The 17,866-nt window shown below is 32.7% G+C and overlaps 1 protein-coding gene across 4 annotated transcripts in view; it reads right to left on the bottom strand.

The window, feature by feature from the left end:
• The window catches only part of CSMD1 (CUB and Sushi multiple domains 1), a 1,084,078-nt gene that overhangs the window by 12,817 nt on the left and 1,053,395 nt on the right, over window positions 1–17,866 (bottom strand). For 3 of the 4 annotated variants that reach the window (XM_032681799.1, XM_032681801.1, XM_032681802.1), the window contains 9 exons: window positions 17,332–17,511; window positions 15,896–16,069; window positions 14,777–14,950; window positions 12,320–12,393; window positions 9,171–9,282; window positions 7,941–8,120; window positions 6,180–6,224; window positions 1,774–1,935; window positions 717–829 (listed from right to left, as the gene is read on the bottom strand). In XM_032681799.1, the coding sequence (XP_032537690.1) occupies window positions 717–829; window positions 1,774–1,935; window positions 6,180–6,224; window positions 7,941–8,120; window positions 9,171–9,282; window positions 12,320–12,393; window positions 14,777–14,950; window positions 15,896–16,069; window positions 17,332–17,511 (1,214 nt within the window). The remainder of the gene's footprint in view (window positions 1–716; window positions 830–1,773; window positions 1,936–6,179; window positions 6,225–7,940; window positions 8,121–9,170; window positions 9,283–12,319; window positions 12,394–14,776; window positions 14,951–15,895; window positions 16,070–17,331; window positions 17,512–17,866) is intronic. The other variant, XM_032681800.1, reaches the window with a different exon arrangement.

The raw sequence follows: 17,866 nt of genomic DNA, 5'->3' as shown, positions 1-17,866 counted from the left end.
AAAAGGATTTCTGAAACAAATAAATAACAATGTTAAACCATTTGTCTTTCTGACTTATAATAATATGGAGTCCAGATTTTCACTTTTAGCCTTTAAAATATTAGTGAATTCTCTATGCTTATACAATATTTATTATTTTAAATTTGCAACAGTATTAAACAAAGGTTCAAAATAACACCTGGAATTATTTTAAAATATCTGACATATATTGCTGGGTTTTAAAATTCCTCAAATGCCATACACATAATTTAGTATACAGATATAGAAGCCTGCTGAATTGTCAGATTTTAGATTATTTTCCATAGAAAGCATCATGAGACAGAAAGGAGAAATGCAAAGAGTAAACCAGCACTGTTTTTCTTCAAGATTAGATGCAATTTTATTGCAGTGAATTATTTACCAAACCAAAAAAGAACAATATTTCTAAAGGTAAAATTACCTCTCCCATCCAAGGAAACAAGGTAAAAACATGGCAAAATATGCTGATTCACTCCACCCTCCCTTTCATAAACTAAAAATTCTACTTGGAGAACTGCAGATAGAAGTTTGTATACATATTTTTAAAGGAAAAAGGTAATGCAATCTCTGCGCTGACATCTAGAGTGCTGTTTTCCACATTTGTAATACAAAAAAATAGGTAGAGTTACAGAGGTAACCAGAAATTGCTTCAAAATTTAAACTTGGCAAGATTTATCCTCGGCAATCTGGCTACTTACATAACCATCTAGCGCCCAGTTGTCGTTTTCAAACTTGCTTACAAAAATATCACTGGGTCCTTTAATATGAAAAACTTTCAAGAGCAAATGGGCTTCTTCCTTCTTGTAAACACCTATTAATATAAAGGAGGTAAGACATGCTTTTGAAATAAATTTTCAACCATTTTGTTCAAATATCATTTCAAATCTAAGTGCTTTAGAACTAGAATAGTTTGTAGAAAACATTCAGTAATAATTGAATTTTATAGAGTGGAAAACCCCAAGATTTAAGGTGCTGTAATAGCAGGATCTTATTTAACTCGTCTTTCATCTCATCGTATTTGATGACAGGATGCAAAGATTGATTTGTACTGTTTAATTTCATACATAAAAGATTACTTGTCTTTTCATACAGTATTTCAATAATTCTGAATACAGATATAATTCCATGCCTGGAATTTCCTTGAATTGTAAAAAAATGGATTTGACTCATCACAACAGTATAAGCTGTAGTAGATATCAATACTGCAGTAAAAGAAAATTTCCTTTTTGGTAGCCAACTGTGGAAACTCTATCTGAACTCTCGACCTTAACAGATAGTGATAGCTGATAATACTCATTTCAATATATCTATGATGAGAGGCTAAATCTGAGATTTACAGACAGATTTGCAGAAAGGTATGCATGATATTGATTAAAATGTATGCATAATTTACAAAGTTATTTAGTTTTCCATACCTATTTTATGCTATGCTATTATTAAGACCATATTGTTTTAAATATTAATCACTATTGATTAATTGAGTTTTTCAATGGAACAGTTATTAAAATACCTATATACACTATTTGAAATATAACAGGAAGAATAGATGGGTGACTGAATATAAATTGACTGAAATCTGTGCAGACCATTATGTTAGGACCTTTCCTTTTGCAAAACAGACAGAAAAAGATTTTTAGTGCAAACATAAAGTTTTTGTTTTGTTTTTCATTTAGATGAAAATACATAGAAACATATTTTTAATTTAAAAAAATAAATTAAAAGAACAGCTTGTTTAACACCAAATTCTAAACCTACCTGATAGTTTAAGTTGTATGTTGGATGCCTCAATGAATGTGGCATTCACTTTGCTGCTTGTGGTATTGAACCAATCAACAGTGAGAGTAGCAGGCTGTCTTTTTCCTAAATATTCATAAAACCCTTTCCACAGTGAATTTATAAAAAACACATCTGAGGGAACTAAATAAGTGAAAAAGAGAAACAAAGAAAGAAGTAAACTACAACAAAGTTACCATCTTTCTAGCCATACTTATGTTCTTCATTTTTTTCTGTTACAGAATCAATCCACTATTCTAAGGAGGTCTTATAGTAAATATTTTACAAAAATAAAGACAATATATCTAATGACTTTTCCACAGAATTGCCTATAATATACTACACCTTTCCATCACAGTATATGTTCTTAAATAACCTCACACTTCATAGCTTGTGTGATTCAGTGAATGTCCTCAAGACTACAGAAAATAATGGACTCTTTCCCTAAAGCCCTGTAGCCCTAAGGTATGATGAGAAAAAGGAGAATAATATTCTGAAGTCAAGGATTCCTGGAAGGAAACACTCTCTTAGGACATCCCTTTTGTTTCATGAATCTATCAAAACAGTACTGTGTGTGATTTTCAACTGAATATCAACTGAATATTCAACTGAATTAACTGAATTTCAAGTACAGTTTTATCAGTCATTTTTAGACATCATAGCTTTTCTCCATACAGTATTACTGCACCTGTGAACAGTGAAGTCGTCAGAGAAGGGAACTTTTTTTATATTTAAAATAAAGATCTGTTTCTTAGCAACTGCAGTTTGAATTATCTGAAAATCCTATAAAACAAAAAATGAATTATTGGAAAAAGTATATGTATTTGGGTAATTTATTTGATGTTATTTGTATCTTTCCTCTACAGAGGAAAAATAAATTATTTAGGTGCTAAATGTTGTATTTTAAATATTTTTAATATGTGTCTAAATCACCTACAAAGTAGAAAATATCTTTCACTCTCCAGTATCTGTAAAATTAACATTAATTAAAAACACAGAAAAAAATTTTTAGGAGGAGATTTTACATCAGAAGCATTTACAAGGTGCTACATGTCTTGAATATTAATTTCTCTCCTACACATTGTTATATTTCTCCTATATGCTTTTCTGTTATAAAATTTGAGAAAGGCTTCCTTCAGACATGAAAATTAAGTTAAAAACCAGTAAAGCTGGTTGAAAGAGACCAACCCTCCTCCTGGCCAGACAGCACCCAGTGTTCCCTGGTAGCTTCTGATATGTGACAACAGAGATTTTTCCACTTAGTTATAAGTTTTTGTAAAGTAAAACTTTAAGAATCAAACTAAAACTTCATTAAAAGAATTCTTTAACCAATCACAATATCTTGACAAAATAACAGCCCTAGCAAGTATTAAAATTCACCCTTACTATCCATGACCACTACAAATGACACTTGTAAAATAGCTAGACTAACATTAGAAGTGTTTCACACTCTGCTAATTAAAATCTTAAATTAAATAATTGGATTTTTTTTTTTTGCATTTTATCAAACTCTGAGCACATGAAAAGGTAACCGTCTATATTGAAGGAAATTTATCAGTACAGGTAGCTGCTGTATCCATCTTGAATAAGTTCTATGGATATTTCCTCCTCTATCTAATCACTTACTGCAAAAATGAATGAAACAGAAAGCCAAGGCAATAATACCTGACAGGCAATACATCTGAAAATCTGATTTCTGACTAGCTACTGACTAAATAAATAACTTCTTAAGTGCCTTTAAACTGTGCAAAAGTCACAATGCAAGTGTTCAACCTCAATGTGGCACGATTTGAAAACGTGTCTAGGTTATCGGTAGCACCACTGGATTCCAAGTGAGCAGAGATCTACTATATGGCTTTGAGTATAACAGCTTTGAAGAATTTTAAGCGTTCAGTTTCCAAACTAAAACTCGGTGCAGGACTGGGGCTTTACACTACGTAACCTCAACTTACTACTATAAATCTGAAAGATTACATTTCTATTGGTATCTCACAGTCCTTAGAATTCATTCCTTAGAATGTATATATATGGATTCTATAAAGGGTTCAGACTCTATTTTCTATGTATTTTCCATTGTTTTGCTAAAATGGTGACATAGCATAAATTTGAAACCTGGCACTAAAAAAAAAATTAAAATTATTTTTTATTTGTCTATGTTTTTAATTAAAATTTTGTGTCTGATGAAATTCTTATGGAAGTAAACATCTAGTATTACTAGTATGAACCTGAGAGATACTATTTAAGGCTTTTATAAAGGAACATACTTCTTTCACCACATTCAACATCTTCCTTCTGTAGTTTGTCTAACTACTCTGTCAATAATATCTGTTAAGCTTTACAAAATAGTAGTATTGACTCAGTATTTACAGAATTTGCTGCAGATGGACAGAATTACTAGGGGAAAAAATTGCATTTCTGCTTCCCCAGTCATGTTTTTGTAAAACATTAAAATGCAAGTGCTGCAGTCCCCGGGGATGCTGCTGAGGATTTGGAGTGGCTCTGAGTTGATTGTGCTGAACCCTTATAATGCCCCTGCCTTTCCCATCAAAAGCAGAATGAGAAAAATGAACTGGGTATTATTATTCCAACACTGCACGGACTGCAGATTGTTCTAAGAACAAGACAATTTGGAAAATCCGTGGCTACTCATTAAAACAGTTTCCTAAACATTTTTGGGAAGAATATACAAAGCAGTGAGAACCATGGAAAACCAGAGTAATTCAGTTCTTAAACTTCAAATGTGTATTGTAAGGATTCTTTAGTTGTGACCTATACTCAATCATGTAAAAATATTTACTATTGTTTATGAAGGCATTAACTCCAGGAAAAAAAGAAATTTAATAATCAATAACAAATATAACTTGTATTCAGATAGTTAAAAGTGATAAATCAGAACATTACTCTGTTACAAAACCTCTAGTTTAACAATATTAGCTTCATTCTGTTCAAAATAGTTAGCAGCAAATCAAATTGTACTAAAAGTCAAGATAACACAGTAAAGAAAGTGCTTCAAAATACACAGTGTTCTATACTAAAGACAATTTACAATTTTAAAAGACAAAATATTAGTGTAGACTTCTTTTTTGAAAGCTTACAACATTTCATTGTTAATTATTGTCATATATTATAGTTTCCTTTTTCTGCTTAGTATTATTGGCATTTGCGATCAAAACATTTATTTTTTAAAAAAAATACTTTTCAAATACTACTTACTTATCAGAACTAGTTATAAGGGACATGATACAATATGAATCGATACTGATACTCTGCATAGTGGATATATTTGGAGACTAGGTCTGCATTTTAATTTGGCATTGAAACTTCAAAATCTGTGTGGTAGCAAAATAATGCATACCTTAGGTGTTTGGTGAGGTGAATCCCCCAATAAATGAAGACTGTATATTAATTATAATGAATTTACATTACATTCTGCTTTATTGCAGAAGTAAAGCATTTCAGAAGAACTCATTTATGGTTTCACCTGACACTCTCACTAACAAACTCACCAGAAAGGTTAATTATTAGCAGAAATACCTTTTCATCCCATCTACTCTACAGTCCTTCTGTGAATTGCCACAAGCATGAACCATTAATCTTATTTTTCCTGCAGCTTTGCTAAAATTCAAAATATAGAACTGCAAGCTCATTTAATTGGTGATAACTCTGCTCATTTTTAAATAACTCAATAAAAAAATTAGGCCTTTCAATTTCTGAAAAGCATTGAATCTAAAAGGACCTGCATTAAGGATTTCTCAGATGTATTTTTCTATTTTGTCACTGGCAGGAGGAATAGGTTAACTGCACACATGTTCACAACGTGGCATAGGAAAGTAGAAGTAATGTTTGCCTGCCTTGACATCTGCCTGGTGACCACAAAATTTCAGAAAACCTATCTTGGGGTACATGGAAAATTTTCATGATGTGAAGGCCATCAAAATTTCTGAAGGGTTTTTTGGGGTGGTTTTTTTTTGTTTTTATTTTTTTTAATGTATTTCTTCCAACATTTTCAATGCAAAGTGCAGAACTTTGAACAGAATTCCTGCAATTATAGTATACACTCATTATAAGGCTCTCCATTATAGCAGTCTTTCTGATATAAAACTACTAAATCTGAGTTTTGTATGTAAATGTTTTTTTTTTTTTGTTTGACAAGAGATTTTACGCAATTTACAAAATGGGAACTATAGAAATTTTAAAAAATTGCTTGTGAAAAAATTTAATAGAATAGGTTTTACATGGCATCTGTTATTATGAAAGACCTCAACATTAACATTCCTTGAAAATGATTACAAATACTTAAATACTGTAAATAATTTTATTATTCATAACAATCTAGGGTGTAAATCAATTTAATTTATTTAGATCTAAAGCTCTTCTTGTATACAAACCTGGAGTTTTAGTTATTGTTTCATTAACTTCTCTCACTCCTTTACCTACAAGTAAAAAGACAAATTATCATTTTCATGAACATATTTAAGTGGGTTTTTTCTTTTTTTTTTTTTTTATTTAATAAAATGGTAAAACAATGCCTGATGGATGCAATCATCTCTAATCCAGTAGAGCCATATTTAAAACAGAACTAACTGGTCTTAAATACTTTTCATGTTTAAACTATACACATACTTGCACAAAACTATCAGAAAATAATTTAGGCAAACAATAATTTTACTGTGCAAAATTACCTGGTTAGCCAATTATTTCACACACTTAGGCCCAAAATTTTTATATCAGTCCCAGTGCTATAAAAGAGAGCCTTATGGAGGGGAAAATACTATCTTTAATTATAAATAATAGTATATTCTAATAGTAAAAATTGTGTTAAGTAAGATGGATGCATTTATAACACAAACCAGCAAAGGCCAGAGAGCTTGATTAAGATAACAGGATCAGATGTCATGGGAAAGGTTCACAACTGGTGTAATTTGCTATATTTGTGTACACTCAGGAAAGTTATGTCCATTGACCCCAGATCAAGTTCTGGACTCATACGATTTGCCACTTTAGAAAGGATAATGTCCCATTGGATGATCTAGTCTTACATGTTGGGTTTTTTTTTCCTTTAGGAACAAAAATTCACTAATTAGACTGACCAAGTGCTAAGAAAGCACAAATGTGCGGGACACTCAATAAGAACTATACCTAAAAACTGTAAGCCAATAAAACAAGAAAATCCCTTTTTTAGAAACCTTTTATGTATTGTATCTTCAATAAATAAAACACACCCCCAAAAAAACCCATAAAAGGTCATTTATCTCAAATAATTACTTATACAGTACCATGAAAACTCATCCTCTAGGGATATAGAATAAGAAAATAAATTCTGATGTTTAGATCATACAACAATGCTGGGTCAAAGGACTCTACCCTTACATTAGGGAAAATTAAATATTGCTCAAACATCAAAACCATTCATCATACTTTGATATATTAGAATTAAAAATCGTATTGCAAACAACTTTCCCATGGCATCTGATTATTTTTCCTTTATTCATATTCTAAATATAGATTTATTTTATTTTATTTTATTTTTCTGAATTGGGAACTTATAGCCATGTTTATTCTCATGTGAAGAGCAAATTTAGACTTCATAAATATATACTTAGATCTACTCTAGCAAAGTTACACTGATGAAAATTACACTGATATAAATAAAAGAAGAATCTAGTGCAAAGATAATTTTTTTTATTTTATTGTTCTTTTTTATTTTAGAAGATTTCCTTAGACAAAAATCACACCTGCATGAATCTAAAAGCTAAGATATTAAATAACTTTTTTCATTCCTTAGAGAAAATCATACATTAAACACTGAATACATTGAAATACTATTTAAAACTGTGAAATAAAAATAAATGCAGTTAAGAATAATACTTTGTATTGTTTAGGTTTTGTTTGCTCGTTAGGGGTAAAAACATGTATGTGTGCCTGTGCATTTACACACACATATCACATTGTCTTCCTCCATGAGTTCTAGATATTATGCTCACTTTTTGATTTCTTCACTGTTTCTTCCGGAAAGTAAAAGCTGTTGTGTCATGAGTGTCTTTAAATAGTAAGTGGAAAAAATTACTACTACTATATATAATAAAAATTTGAGGGAAAATTAATTCCAACCAAGTAGGACCCAACAAATCACTTGAGTAATGACTTACTTTTACAAATAGGTGATTTTCCTGTCCATTTCATATCTGGTTTACATGTCCGATGCTCTGATCCACCAGCAAGAAAAAATCCTGGCTGACAGGTGTACACCAAAGTATACCCTAAAGTAGGAAGATCTATTGCTTTCACATCTACATGTGCCGGTGTTTCTGGCTGCCTGCAAGCATGAGCTGCAAAGGGATTTTTAGAGTTAGAAAAAGTGGTGGTAAGCAGTTTTCATAGGATGAGAGTAAGCAGTTCGAAATAAATGCATGCCAACTTATTCCCTTTGATTATGTAAACTCTGTATAGCTTTTAACAATGTCTAGCTATTACTTGTAAAAGTAACACTCAGAGTGTATAGTTTTATTATTGTGGGAAGATGGAAATGATACTATCACATATTTTTAAAGAATAAACCAAAATTAAATCACAGTAGCAATCAAGAAAGAGTTAAAATGAAGAGAAGCACATGCCACTGTACATGGTGCAATGATTGGTGAATTATTGTACTGTCACAGCTTCAAGCATAACTTCCACTCTGTGTTCAGAAAATTAGAGTGGTTACTGTGCTAAATAAATACATATAGATTTCTGTTGAAATAGAGGTTCCAAAAGAAGGTTTTGTCATAGTAAAATGATTATAACAGATATGGTTGCTCAGTATGCTTATATCTCTGTGCCACGTGGTTTTCATTTATAACAACCCAAAGATAATTTGAAATAGGATAAGAATCTAAGGTCATTCTAATCAACTACTTTTAGTTTAGGTCAGTGTCATTTACCACAATAGTTATTTGATATCCTCCAACTCATACAGAGCTATAAACATGCTAATAATTAGCATAACCCTGTATAGTTTGGAAAAAAATTGATTTTGTTGGGTTTTAGTTTATGATTCACAAAATACTAGGCAACAAAATACACCCATGCATATTTTAGGTCGCATTCTGTTCTCTATTAATCCAATACATACACACAAAATATCCTAGATTAAATTAAAGTAGCTAATGTAGTAGGTTAATGAGGACAGACTCTTTCTGAATAAAACCAATACAATCATTGTGAACTTCATTAAAAAACTTCAGTCTTCAAATAGGAAACAAAAACATTTAAAAATCTGTTTTAAATAGTTTCCTGGTTTTGTAGCATATAATTTACTGTGAATTTCCACGTTTCACTTTGTAACTCTTTTAAAATTGCACAGTATTTTAAGTCATTAGAATAGAAACCGGACTTACGAATGCACTCAGACTGTATGCCACTCCAGGTTAAGTTAGCAAGACAAGAACGTGTGGTAGATCCCTGAATATGATAACCTTTTCTGCATCTGAAATAAACTGTGCTCCCAACCTAAGGATCAAACCAGAATGTTAGATAGAAGAGATATCCATCACATGTAGTTAGATCTCAAGACAGTGGTAAGTTAATATAGAGATTTTTTCAAAAATAAAAATGTCTGCTTTTCACAGTTTCTAGAGCTTAACTTTTTTCTTTTTAATGTGATGAAAAGTTTGAGCAATTGATCTTTTGTAACCTTATTTGAAAGCAATATGTGGAAAAACATTGTCAAGGCTGTTCACATGGAAAAAAATGACACGTATATTTCTGCCACTAAGTTTTTTGGTGTGACAGAAGAAAACTGAATGCCTGAGATGCCTCTCTTCTCTGTACATAACTGCATATATTTCAGTAGAACTTCACCATAAAGACTTTTTCAAAGGCTTTTCATTGTGTGACTTGACTAAACATGGATTAGTCAAGGAAAAAGAAAAAACTACGAAGAACTGTTTCATCTCCAAATAAATGCACTAGAGAAAACTATAGGCCATGACTTCTTACACTTCATTTGTTACTATAGACTAAGTTTCATTTGAGATGTTCAACTAGCAGAATGATGTTACGGAAAGCATTCCTATGATCAACTGTGAAACGACCTTTCTCAGAAGAAACTGAGAAAATGCTCTTTGGATTTCCACTAAGAATAGAAATATGTGAAAACTAGATACAAAACTGTATGTGATAAAGAATTTTCATAACAGATGAGAGAGATATTATATGGAGATTTCAGTAAAATGGATTTATTGATGGTATTGACAAAAGTAGCCCGAATGTAACGCCAGGCCAAGTTATTTAAGGGGGGGGGCTGATCACTAAAGCATTACTTTTGTTTTAAAACAAATATTTTGGCAAGAAATAATAAATAAATTTTTTAAAAGGAACAAAACTGACATTATTGGAAGTTATATGACTCAGTAATAAAGAAACATATCACATGGAAAAATTGTATAAGTTGCAAATGAGTAGGGATTGATGCATATTAGTAAAACAACTTGCAATTATAGATATGCAGGTAGGTCTGTGCTGCAAATGTCATGGCAGGACTTTAACGGAAATTAAAAAGGAGCATCTGCAAAAGTGGCTAACTGCTAACCATACACTCAATTACATAAAACCTGATTACCATGATAGGTGTTAAGCAAATGTAACACCATTTCTTCCTGAAGTACCTTGAGAAAATCACTGATAGTTTTAAAGGTCAAATTACTGATAAGGCTTTGTAGACTTGTCTTTCTAGCTATTTTTAAACATGTTAATCTCTATCTTGCCAAGGACACACAGCATGTGTGTAGTGGGGACTAGAACACTGTGTGGCTAGTCTTGACTCAAAGTCATCTTCCTTGCGAAATTGACTATTCTGGCATCTGTCAGTAAGAATGATATGCAAATTTTTCCCACTGCTCCAAAAGACCAAGTAAAAAATAATGTATAAGTTCAAGGTAGTTACAGACTTATATTGCTTTTTCATTTTACCGGTAAATGTTAAAACAAAAGCAATACACTCTTTGTATAGTACTTGGGTGAAAAACGTTGGGCCATTTTTAACTTTCACAGCTCAGTGAAGCACAAAAGGCACAGAATGAATGCGGCAAGATAGGATGCTGGTAGGTAGAGGAAAACCCTTCAAAGGTATGCTGGCTGTCATCACACTGTTCTATAATGATTAAAAACTGTTAAAAGCTGTTTTTTAGAAACCTGGTTAAGTCATACAAACAGGAAGCCCACTAATGACATATGAAAAAAACACAGAACAATGTAGTTCATTAGTAATTAGAGAGAAGTCTACGTGTTGTTGCACCAGATAGTGTTCTGAGAGTGAAAACACATACTTGAGAAAGATTTAATATAGAATAGACGAAGATTTACTATGGCCTCTGGAGGTCAATGAGAAGAGAAAATCAGCCTTGTTCAACAGACAGTAGAACAGTGAATGGGCCAGTACAATTCTGTTTTTAAAGACCATTTGTGAGGCAGAAAAAAGGAGGAGAAATAAGAAAACAACCCCTGACCAAATTAGGAGCAAAGATTAAAGTTGTATTTGAAGTGAAAATGGGGACAGATAGAGGGTCAAGATGAGACAACAGAAAGGCAACTGCACCTACTGTAAGAAGCAGAACCACCTTAGGGGTGAGGCCACGAGATGTGGCTTGGGGAGCAGTGCCTTGGTATCTGTGAGCCAGGTAGGAGCACAAAGTGAAGAAAAGAGATGACAGCCATTACAATGAAAACCAGCAAAATTGCCAGAGAGAGAGGGTACCAATAACCAAAGGAACTTACAGAAACGACTTTTTGAAAAACAGTTCTAGTAGTTTGATTGTAATGTGGCACGCTGCCCTAGGTTCAGAAATAAGCAGGAAACCCAAACAGAACATATTTTAGATTCCAATCACACATATTTGTATCTGAAAAATCTATCCCATGGAGCTTATCAATCTATATAATGACTGTCGTTGTTGCATCTACATTTATTTCCTCAATCACTTTTCTGCCTACCACTTGTTAAACTAATAACCTGTGAGAAATTTGGAAATTATAGAAAGGACATTCATCACAGAGAACCTGGACACAACACAGAATAATTTTATCTTTTCTTACCGAATAAAACATAACATGAATTGCTAATTTAGTAAAGCCACATGCTGACTTTTTTGTCAAGGACTACATGGCCTTTGGATCACACAGGTCTTTGGCTGTTAGGTATTTACCAACTATTCATCAATGTAGGAAAGAGTTATGATCATAAACCAAAGTAATTATATCATGCCATATCATATTAAGTAGACAATTTATAAATAGTCCTCCCTACTGAAGTCTTGTAAAGGACTGAACAAATGATATATTGCAGGGTTAGAAGTTCTTTCTTTAAGCTGGATGTTTGTTAAAAAACCTTGGAGCATGAGTTTTTATTAAAAAGGGAGTGGAAATTTCATAGGGTTTGCATTAGACATTTAAACCTACAGATAACTTTTCTTATGAAATTTAATGTATTTGTAATTATTAAATGCATTTTCATTTTAGAAAGCTAATAAATAATAATTAAGAAAATTACCTCATAACCTCTGGAACTATTCTGTATTCCAAAATGTGGAGTACCAGGGTCTGTACATGTATTGTGAGCAGGATCTAACGCAAAATGTGAAACAAAACACATATTTTTATGGTATGGAAAGAATACTCAAAAACTGTTTGCAAAGACTAAATAATTTCATCAACGTCTAGTGATGATAACAATTCAATTTTTAATGGAACGTGTGCCTTTCTATATATTGCATTAGTATTTCCAACTAAATTTCCAAGATATATCACAGTAATTTGCTTCAGTACATTGTCATTATTTTAAAATAATTTTTGCAGGTATTTCTGGCAGTGCAGACTTTAGAGTTAGGATTATTTTTTTAGTAATCTTGTTCTTTTAAACCTCTTTGAATCCAGTATATTTCACTATTCACAATGCAGTGGGAATATATAAGGAAATCTTTAGCTTCTATTCGTTTCAAATGAACAGCCTAATGACTAAGTTGGCTTTCTAAAAAAAAAACACCTAAAACTGAACAAAATATCAATAACGTTCCCCCCCAAAAAAAAAAAACCCAAACCCATAATCAACCTGCTTTCTTATAGCAAGTAAAATAAATTTTTTTATACATTTTTTTTTCCTATGCCAACAAGAAAACGGAGTACTATCTCAGTTGTTGCTGAAATGCATTGCTTCCATAAAAAAAGCACATGCCAATAGAATATAACTAAATGTTATATTTGTTTGGTTTCAAAAGTGCAATTTAAAGAAGCCTGAAATGATTTTTAATTCAGCAATGTCCATTTTCTGATGGTGGCTTTGGGGCTGCCCAACCACATCCAGAAGATAGACAGCACAGAACTTGATCCAGTGGATCTTTTTGTAGTATGTGATTATCTCTTGGTAACCGAGTCTGCTTTGGTGCTGTCACTGAATTACGAAGAACACAGCTTGGGACTCAGTTTCATCTGTAACAAGTTTTAGTATTCTGTAGAGGGCAAATTGAACTTTTCACTTCCAATAATGTGATATATCACTCCACTCTTTGCCAACTCCCATTTTCAATATTGACCATCAGTAGAGCACAAAAATTCAACCGGACTCATATTTACCAAGGGCTTCAAAAGTTAGGTGGATGTTGACCTAACATGCAAGAATTAAAAGCAAACATGCTCCTGACCTTGAGCTACTTGAACAGCTCAAGAACTTTTCACAAATTATCCACAGCTGAAATGCTATTGCTAATTAGAGACACATGAAGCTGAATTGACTTTTTAAAGATACGCCTCATCTGAAGAAAGAGTGATGATAAAAAGGAGGACTTCTCAAAGTATTTTAAGGAAATTATCGATATCCAGAAATAGAAAAGCTTGCACCAAATGGTACTCTTAGGTGTCATTCTAGGTATTGTTCACTGTTCTTAACTTTCAAATTGCTTAGAAATTAAAACTGTAAATATTTTAGATTACATAATATTTTCCTTCTACAATAACATAAAAACTATGATGTAAAATAAAAAATTATATCTTTGATGCAGTTCTTTCCATATGCTTCTATATTGTGGTATATAAAGTATAAACAGAAATGTCATTAGGACATTTTCAAATTTGATTCTTTTCAGTAGACCTGAAATTTAGCTTTTGGAAAACTTCTTGCCTCTTTTTACAAAAACTAAGGACAGCAGAAGTTTTGAATTCATATAACATAATTCTGTTGACTGTCAATATCTTCATTTAAAAATACAGCCTGCTTTCAACAACCATACTTACCACCTTTTCCCAGAGTGCCCACCCCAGTTCTTTTACATAGTCAGTATCTTAGCTGCAACAAGGTATATAATGGGATACAATGTACATCTGAATGTGATTGTTTAGAAATATCAAAGATGATTGTTTTATTATAACACCAAAATAATTTTCTCTAGCAAGTGACCCCAAGTTGGATCAAATTCCGATATCAGTGGGAGTTAAAGGTGTCCTGCATTTCTTTCAGTCCTATTATGTAACATGCTAAAAGAATACCAGTTGCACATCAGTCAATGAGAAACAGAGTATTTGGGTGTTCATCATAATTTCAAAAGATCAGAGATGTACAAGCCACTCTTACAAAGTCCAAAATGCTTTTTTATTTAGGATTGATTCTGAAAAATGCCTTGAACTCTCCACTGACAAAATCTGGTCATTAACCTGCCATAGTCTTCTCCATATCTAAGAGCTTCTAAAAATAGACAGAATAAATTTATGCATTTGCACATATTGACATTCTGCATTTCCAGCAGACAAGCAATTATGTGAATTTACAAATTGCTTCATATGTGATTGTGTTTATCCTAAAATTTTTATACTCAAAATATAACCTTATTTACTAGTTCTTTTTATATTACACAGATTTTTTTCTATATTTGGATAGCTCATTTATAGATTTATGATCATGTAGTAGTTTATCAGGAATATTCTCAGTAGAAACAGTATAAGTAGTGGTAGTTATTACCAATGCATGTTGGCTGAATTCCACTCCAAGTACCATCTGCTTGACAGAATCTTCTTGAAGAGCCTATCAAAATAAAAGGGGGTCTGCACTGAAAGCTAACTTCAGATCTGTAGGTGAAACTTTTTCCGTTGAGGCGTCCTTCTGCTGGAGTACCAGGGTCACCACAAAACACGGCTAATAAAAAAGGAAAGAAAGAAAAAGAGTTATTAAAAACTGCACATTCTTTAACTGAAGTATTCTACATTGTTTTATGTACAAGTCAGGCATATGTAATATGAGTGCAAATGCTATGTTCATTTATCTGTGTAGGATTGTAGCTCTGATAAATTCTTGACAGCAATTTAAAATTAATTGCCAGTGTTATAAGTATTGTAAGCATAAAACTTAACTCGGAAAAATAGACCTTTTAATTGAGACACTTAAATACTGATTAGATTTGGATGACAAAATACTCCCAAAGTAGACAATGCTATATTGCAATGTTTCAAAATATAACCAGTTTTCACATCAGTCACCCTCAGACGAGTAGGCTGGAAATTTTCGCCCTAGTTAGAGAAAATCAAAATTGTTTATCAAAGTCCTGACAAGATTTCAAGCACTGAAGAAGATGAATTGACAGATTTAGAAGATGCTGAAAAACAAATACAAGCAAGATATGAAGGTATGTACTTGCCTTCAGAAAGAAAAAATTGTTTAGAAAGGAGTGCAAGGCTTAGCAAGGAGCTTAAGTGTTAGCATCCTTGTTTTCATCTGTCAATGGAAATGGAAACAGGGAAAAAAGAAAGGAAAAATGTAAGGGAATATTTCAATCATGCTCACCACAAGTCAAATTCAGAATATCTGAAAGGATTACCAATAAGGCAAATGGTAATGGTTCCAATTAGGTAAAAAGAGATGGAGGTGACTTTCAGTGAAAGGAAGAAGAACGTGACCTTAAATAGGTACAGCCACTGAATTTCAAAGGTAAGCTTTTTAGTAGAAGGAGGGAGAATCCTGCAGTAATTCATATATTACCTGATGTAGCTGAGTCCTTTTTAAACTGTGATTCTGTGACTGTAGCACAAGACAACTGATTGTAGCTTTGGTGAAGCCCAACACAACTGTACCCTGAAAACTTACGCAAACATTGTGGGATGTCTCCTCGCCAAATTCCTCGCCCTTCACAGGAGAGAATAGCTGTGTTAGACAGCTGATAGCCTTCTGCACAGCTGTAACTCACACTGGCACCCCAGCGATAATCAGATCCTTCCACTTTCCCATAGAGCACTGTTGGAGGGGGGCCACAAGTAATAGCTGTGTCAGAAAATAAAATTTATAATTTTAAGATTTTACAGGATTTAGAAAAATGCAATATAATACATACTCATACTTTTGAAACTAAAAAAGATATTTCAGGCTATTCTGTTCCAACAAAGTATACCTGTGTTGACAAAGCAGCCTGTAATAGTCAGAAAACCAATTTAAATACAAATATACAACCATTGGGTCTAGGAAGTCTCTGAGTGGTAGGTTGCTAGAAGCCAAAAGAGTACATACCTTATGTAGTTACAAATTTTTTCCCTACATACCCATTACTGATTATTTTTGGCAACAGGATACTGAGCTAGGTAAAATTCTAAATATTTACATTTTCTTTTAAACTAATTTTGCGGCACTATTTAATATGATTTTGTTCATTCACCTGCTCATTTCCTAAGGCTTTCAGCACACAATGGTAATTAACTTTATTGGTAATTAGTGGCTAAGAGCCTTAGAAATGATCTGTTTTCCATCTTCTGATAAGAGTGCCCAAAATGATGAAATCTGGAATGACTAAGTTTACATTTTCATATAATTTCTTTTAACAAAGAGCACAACCATAAAATCACTCAGCCAGTGATTTTTACAACAGAAAATGCAGTCAGTTGAATACATATGCCAAAATTTAATTAGTAGGCTAGACTTAAACATTGCATTGAAGTACTGGAAGGTGAGTTGGCAGTCTAGGCCTTTTATAAGCAGAAGATGCCCTAGGCTGTTAAATTTACTCCCTGGGCTGCTGTAGTAGTGTTAATAATTTTCACCAGGCTGCCTTATTTGCCTTTCAGCCTCATCCTCACTATGACCTTCCTGTTAGCACTTGTAATTAGCTAAGTGGGAAGCATATTTTTGGCTGTTTAGGATGACTACACTACTTGCAACAAGGGAATGTTTTACAGAAAGTTTTATTTGCAGAATTTTGCCCATCTGATCCAAGATAAAAGGGTCCAAAAAGGAAAATGGGTTCTTCATTCACTCCTTTTTAAATTGAGTGCTCTGACAATCTTTGTTGCACACTGATTTGTTTCTACTGTAGTCATTAATGTCACTATTTTGACTGATATTATACCACGGTATATGTGCAAAATAAATACAAATTCTACACAAATACTTGTCTAAATATTTTAATTGTATTTGAACAGTAATGTCCCAGAAAACATTTGAGAATTTTTTTTCATAAATAAAGACATTCATTAGTGAATTTCACCTATAGTGTCAAAACAGCATTTGTAAACTATGTAAATTCAAAAGTTCACCTTTGCAAACCGGTTTACTCTGGTTCCAAGTGCTGTCTTTTACACAACGCATGGTAGATGAACTTGGAGGCTCCATCAAGTATCCTGGATTGCACTGATAGCTGACTGTCTTATTAAAGGTGAAATCATTTCCAAACTGAATGCCATTTGCTAATGCACCTGGATCTCCACAGTTGATCACTAGAGAGGAAAAGAAAAAAAGGGATTTTTTTTTTAATAAACGTCAAACCATGTGGACATTGAACCATGTATTGGTAAAGTCTTTTTTTAGTGTACGAAACAAGAACAATTCTGATCAACATATTTCACACAAAAATAAAAACTTAATCTCTAATTTTTATCTAGAAAGCTATCTGTGGGAGCCCAAACCCAGCTTTCAGCAAAGGAAAACAAGGGCTGACAAAAACCTCGTGATCTGAAGGAGCTGGACCCTTCTCACAAGACCTGTTAAAGTTCTACCTTATGGATCAAGCCTGGCTCCAGCAGAAATCAGAAAGGACTTTTGAGATGATTGTATCAAACCATGTCTAAACCC

The sequence above is a fragment of the Chiroxiphia lanceolata genome, chromosome 3, assembly GCF_009829145.1.
Source record: "Chiroxiphia lanceolata isolate bChiLan1 chromosome 3, bChiLan1.pri, whole genome shotgun sequence".
NCBI classification, from domain to species: domain Eukaryota; kingdom Metazoa; phylum Chordata; class Aves; order Passeriformes; family Pipridae; genus Chiroxiphia; species Chiroxiphia lanceolata.
The sequence above is the reverse complement of the archived record's forward strand: the minus strand, read 5'-3'. Positions and strand labels throughout refer to the sequence as shown.